This window comes from Papilio xuthus, unplaced genomic scaffold (genome assembly GCF_000836235.2).
Source record: "Papilio xuthus unplaced genomic scaffold, Pxut_1.1 DF826938.1, whole genome shotgun sequence".
Taxonomy (NCBI): domain Eukaryota; kingdom Metazoa; phylum Arthropoda; class Insecta; order Lepidoptera; family Papilionidae; genus Papilio; species Papilio xuthus.
The window spans coordinates 32341-37877 of NW_013531711.1; the positions used below are offsets into that span (position 1 = coordinate 32341).

General features: G+C 47.5%; 2 protein-coding genes across 2 annotated transcripts in view; both read left to right on the forward strand.

The window, feature by feature from the left end:
* LOC106121563 (uncharacterized) overlaps nucleotides 1-1575 on the forward strand; it is a 5244-nt gene extending 3669 nt beyond the window's left edge. Inside the window, exons 7-10 of the mRNA XM_013317274.1 lie at nucleotides 36-142; nucleotides 269-442; nucleotides 1003-1241; nucleotides 1457-1575. Of these exons, the coding sequence (XP_013172728.1) occupies nucleotides 36-142; nucleotides 269-442; nucleotides 1003-1241; nucleotides 1457-1575 (639 nt within the window). The remainder of the gene's footprint in view (nucleotides 1-35; nucleotides 143-268; nucleotides 443-1002; nucleotides 1242-1456) is intronic.
* A 1026-nt stretch (nucleotides 1576-2601) lies between these two features.
* The window catches only part of eag (potassium voltage-gated channel protein ether a go-go), a 14680-nt gene continuing 11744 nt past the window's right edge, over nucleotides 2602-5537 (forward strand). The window contains exon 1 of the mRNA XM_013317275.1: nucleotides 2602-2662. The gene's annotated coding sequence lies outside the window, so the exon portion shown is untranslated. The remainder of the gene's footprint in view (nucleotides 2663-5537) is intronic.

A 5537-nucleotide genomic window follows, 5' to 3' on the forward strand; every position in this document is an offset into this window, starting at 1 on the left:
TGGGGACGTGTGGTGACGTGGCGGTGGTGTTGCAGGACGAGTGCGCGCGCTGGGTGCGGGAGCTGCAGCAGGAGCGGCGCGAGCGCGAGGAGCGCGGCTGTCGGGTGGCGGGAGGTGCGCTCGGTGCGGTCGCACGCTTGTCGTATCTAAGTACTATTGTTTTAATATTTCGCTCTGTGCCCGTTTGTTTTCTTCGACCCGGCGGTGAGTTAAGTATTGAATCGTCGATTAAAAAAAAAAAAAAAGGAGTGTACTCGAAACTTTAAAGTTTAGATGAGCGCTCGCGGGGCGTTCCGGGCGCGGCGACACGTGTCCGCTGCGGGCGGCCGGCTCACCGTCCCTCTGTTGCAGGCGCCGAGCCGGCGGAGGAGCGGACCTCGCCCTCGCCGCCCGCGCCCCCCGCCACGCCGCCCCCCGCGCCCCCCGCCGCGCTGCCAGTCGGGTGAGTGACTAAATATTACTTAAATTTTTGGATCAATCTTATTTCATAAAATTTTTCAGCGCAAGTTTCTACGGTCTATGCATTATCGTTGTTTTCGTTCGAGGTCCTCGTACAGTTCATTGTTGCTAATATATGACATGAGACGTAATGTCTTGGATGTCATGTTGCTGCACAACATCCTAAACCATAAATTTAATTGCATAGAATTAATTAGACAAATAAAATTGCATGTCAATTTGGAAGCACTCGTAAGTGTTCTGTTCGCACTACAACGATGTAAGACGCATGGTGGTGAGCGCGCCTCCTTATGGAGGGTGATGAGACTATACAATGATCTGCTTATTCATATAGATTTGTTCTCCACGTGATCTGCATCATTCAAGAGAAGTGTCGCGCGTGCTTTGTCTTTGTGAACTAATTTGTTTAGTTTAATTGTACGAATAGTTTTATTACTGTTTTCTTTCCTTTCTTTTTTTCTTATATAATTGTGAACAACGGTGTTGGGTACATAATTACCAAGTCTTTGTTATGTATTATATTGATGTATATACATTGAGCAGAGAACGCATGTGCAGGACGCGCGTGGTGTCGCGCGCGCTGGGCGGCACGCCGCTCGCGCTGCCGCCGCCGCTCGGGCCGCGCCGCCCGCCCGCACCCCCCGCACCCGGCGCGCCCCCCGCACCCGGCGCACCCCCTGCGCCCACCGCGCCCACCGCGCCCCCCGCGCTCGACGCCGCGGACATCCTGCAGCTGCCCATCGTGTTCGCGGACGACGAGCCGCCCGCCTTCGCGCCCGCAGGTGACATCGTGTACCGATTAAAAAAAAAAAAGAAAAAGTACAATAGTTCATTTTATTTAGTAACATCGATTTGTATTTTATGATGGTATTCTAGGAAACCAATTCTATATATCGATATGCATTTAGACGGAATGTTAAATATACGTCGGCCGCCACTTAGTGGCTGAGGCCGCGCGATCTTGTGATAACAACCCCGTGTGCGTGCGTCTGCGCAGGCGCGCGCGGCCGACTGACGCGCGTCATCGTGGCGCGGCGCGCGCGCTCCGGCGCCCCGCGCCGCGGCCCCCGCCCCGCGCGCCCCGTGCGCCCCGCGCCCCACGCGACCCCGCACTAGCACCGGCTCCGGGTCGCTCGCTCCCTGGACGCGGAACATGGATAGCTTAAGAAATAAATTGTATTTTTCTACCCTCGGTGTTTTATTGGTAATGTATCCCCCGACCCCGCGAGCGCAGTCTGCGGCCGTGCGCTGCTCTCACATCATATAAAAGAAACGAGTAAAGCGAGTGGACGACGTCGGCGACACGAAGCCGCCTAGTCCGGTCGATGTAGATATTCAAGGGTAAAATACCTCGCATTCGGCTCGACATTTGAAGGGAATGTTTGGGACACCATTATGTATATGAAAGTGTTCTATGCGACTGTGCCGTATGCTCTATGACATGATATTTGTCTTCCCTAAAACGTTACCAATCGTACTTGGTATGATTTGATGGTGATCTTCAGAATGCATACGATTCAGTCGGCATTCGAACAACGATCATTCAGATTTTTCTCACCGGCCATATTAGCTGTAGTTTCCCTCAAGGGAAGGGAATCCAAATGATTTAATGTAACTCTGCGTATCATTTGTTAATGTACTGTGTATGTAATTTGACGATAACAAAAAATACATATATATTTTCGAGAATATTAAACAGCAAAAAAAATACTCGTAAGCGCAAGCGCGTAATAAATACTATAAAAAACACATTTACACATCAAATGATTGCGAAATAATAAAGTTCGAAAATTCCGTGAAAAAAAATTAAGTAGCATATTGTTTAACCAAAAATGTTGTAACAAAATACACTTGGGGAAGATGAACACAGTTATAGAGGTACCGTATCCAAGTTAGCACCAAACAGGCCTGCGGAGATGTATTGATACAAAAGAGAACAAGCTATAGAGTTGCGCCTGGTGCCCGGTGCCAGCGTCGCGCCATCTGATAATCCAAAGTTCCTTAGTGAAATGCCATTGTATAAGTGTAACCTGCCTTGAAGGATTGGCGAGATCGGTGTGCGGTGAGCGCAAGCGCGGGCGGGCGGCGGCGCGGCGTCTGGGGCGAGCCACCCCTCGCCCGCCCCGCGGCTCGCGCAGTGCGCAGCGCGCCGCCGGCCACCACAGCTCGCCGCCGCGCCTAGCGGCCTCCTAGCCGGCGACAAGTAAGTGTCGGTGGCGCGAGTCCTTACGTAAGGGTCGCGAGCCGCGCCGGTGCATCCTGCAGCCGCTCGCGGTATCGATCGCCTCGCGCTTCGATGATCGCGTCGAGTTTCCGGCGCTCGGCCGCCGGCAGTGCGAACCTAATCGATGCGACCTCAAAACGAGCGAATGACCTTAATGTGACTGCCGGGACGTTCGCCCTTCGGACGACGAAACGACCTCTTCCGGTCCGAGGGCCGCCCAGCGCCGCACAGGCCCCGCGCCGCGCGCCCTGTGCACCGACCTTTTCTCGGTGACGAGTGGGTGTCGATCGAGGAACGCGAGTCGTACCGCAATCTCACGTTCTGATGCACGGGCGAATCCTGCAAGCCGACGCCGACGGTCGGCGCCGCAGCCCGTAAGTACCGGAATTCGCATCTACATAGTCCATGGCCCGTCACGAGTGCAACATTCCAGCTTGATAAGGGACCCACATGCCTGACACGTTTTTGATGTTGGAGTTTTGAGGATCACAGGAGATGAACGACGCGAAGGACTGGACATCTCCTTGATAATGCTGAGTGCGAATGGCAGGCGGCCAAGTCAAACATTAACAAATATCATAAAGCGCCCATGACTAAAATTGACATGTGTCGTTGTGTTGCAAAATGGACATATTCAATCGTACGGTGTTCTTCTTTTTTTGTATTTATTAAAGTTATTAGGTTCGTTATACATCGCACAATTACTTAACTGTAAACAAAATCACAAACAATACCTTTCTTATATTTTTTTTGTTTTGCAACACCTCGATTTCTGATTAAAAGTTTAATTTCTTTATTTCATTTTTAATAATGAAATAGAACGAAACAATTTTCAGTATTTATATTGAATTCTAAAATAATTATCAGGAAATGATCGATGCAAGATCTATGAGGACAACATGAGATTTATCTCATCCCATGTCTGGTGAATCGTGAAAGTGATTATAAAATAGACAAATTATAGCGCGCACAGTCACACATTTCCTGACGTACAAATTTTCAATCCTTTTTTAAGAGAAAGGAGAAAACGAGCGGAGAGAACATCGAAGTGATCATCGACACACAAGGACATCCGCAGCACATTGGTGTTGCGGATATCCTCGCCTGAAAGGTATATACTAACCAGGGGGTTAGGAAACACCACCAAAGACATACCATTCCACTACCATTGCGTGGGAGAATATTCGCACCGCTGTAGTGTGACTGATACCTGGCGTTGTGTCGAGGCATCCGATGACGGAACTCGGCGGCAGGAATCGTTTCGCACAGTTCTTACTACTCCTGTGCTATATGCAGAAAAAAAAATGCACAGAATTAAAGCTCGATCGTTTACGATTCTATTCGCTCTCCATTGTAGGAAGTCAAACGGAAGACGCTGGTAATAGAATCATTATCGTGTGAGGATGAACTCGCCTCGGATAGGTGAAGGCAGTGGCTCGCTTAATACACTACACCGTGTTTTTAGAGGCTTAGAGGCCTTGTCTTTCAAGTTACTGCGAAAGTGAAAGTCGTGCGATATGTCAACGAAGAGAATACCGATGCTGGATGAGGCAACCAGGGGAGAGTTTTAATAGTGAAGATCTACGAAAAAGGGTTTTTTTTTTAAATTAAATGCGCAGACATGTCTTACAGAAGATTACAAATACGAAAGATTGTATTAATACATGGATGTTTGTTACAAGCTATCTCCAGAACTGTTTATGAATCTCGCGGAAATTCGACATAGATGTAGAGTAGAATACAGTCTGGAAGAACACTTAGGCTACTAATTAAGATTTAATACTGCGCAGATGAACTCGCAGGTGACAGCTAGTTCTAAAAAATACAATCTTATAAAACAAAGTGGCTTTTCGTGGCCTCTGACTGAAACTTTATTATAGTCTGCTAAATCTGGAAACGGATTAAACTTTGCTTTTCACTGGTATCATATATAATTATGTAATTACTATTGAAGTTTATTTTTTGAACAGCTTAACGTTTGCCTTTTGCGGCTAACGAAGGCAATTCCATTTCAACTAGATATGTGAAAATGTTATAAGAAAATAAACTATGGCGTATCTCTATCTCTAACTAATATGTTTTACAATACATTCTGCTTTAGAATAAACAAGGTAACAGTGGAGCGCGGTGGGTGATGATAAGTAGGTGCAACCTGCTATGCTCAGATCACTGGTCTTGCAATCTCCGGGCCTTGGTTCCATCCCCACCACCGCCATGCAACAATGTGTCAAAATTCCAATTTACAATCTACGCGGTATTTCAATAATAGAATAATTGACTAGCATATCTAGTGGCTAGTGTGAAGCTACAAGCTATTCTTTTTAACAATTACACACATTAAAACATTTTAGCACAACATTTAGCAAGCTTTATCGCTTCAAGGCGTACGGAACGCTCGATCGATTGTCGCTTTTGCGGTGAAACACCGAACACCTCACGACAAAGACTGGAAAACAGCGTGATGCAAATGCAAGCTGCATATAGTATTATTTCAGGAGAAATTCCCTCGATGTGTCGATGTGCGACAGGTTGACTGACCCCTAATTGAGCCTCACTCAGGAGAGCATCTCAGCGGTCCTAGGAGGTGACGACGCTATCTCTGCCTTACTTAATGTTTTTTTTTAAATATAACTGTATGTTTTCATGACCAGTCAGTTAACGTTAATATATTGTTTCCTTTTAATTGGCTTCCATATTTTCAGCCAATCCAAGGAGCGGCGCTAACTTGGATATTATAGACTGTTAAACGAGTAAGTAACCTTAATACGCCGAAAAAGCGAAGCGACAGCCGCCCATAGACACGTGCAATTGCAATGCGTTGCCTACATTTAATCGACGGAGGAGGGGGGGGGGG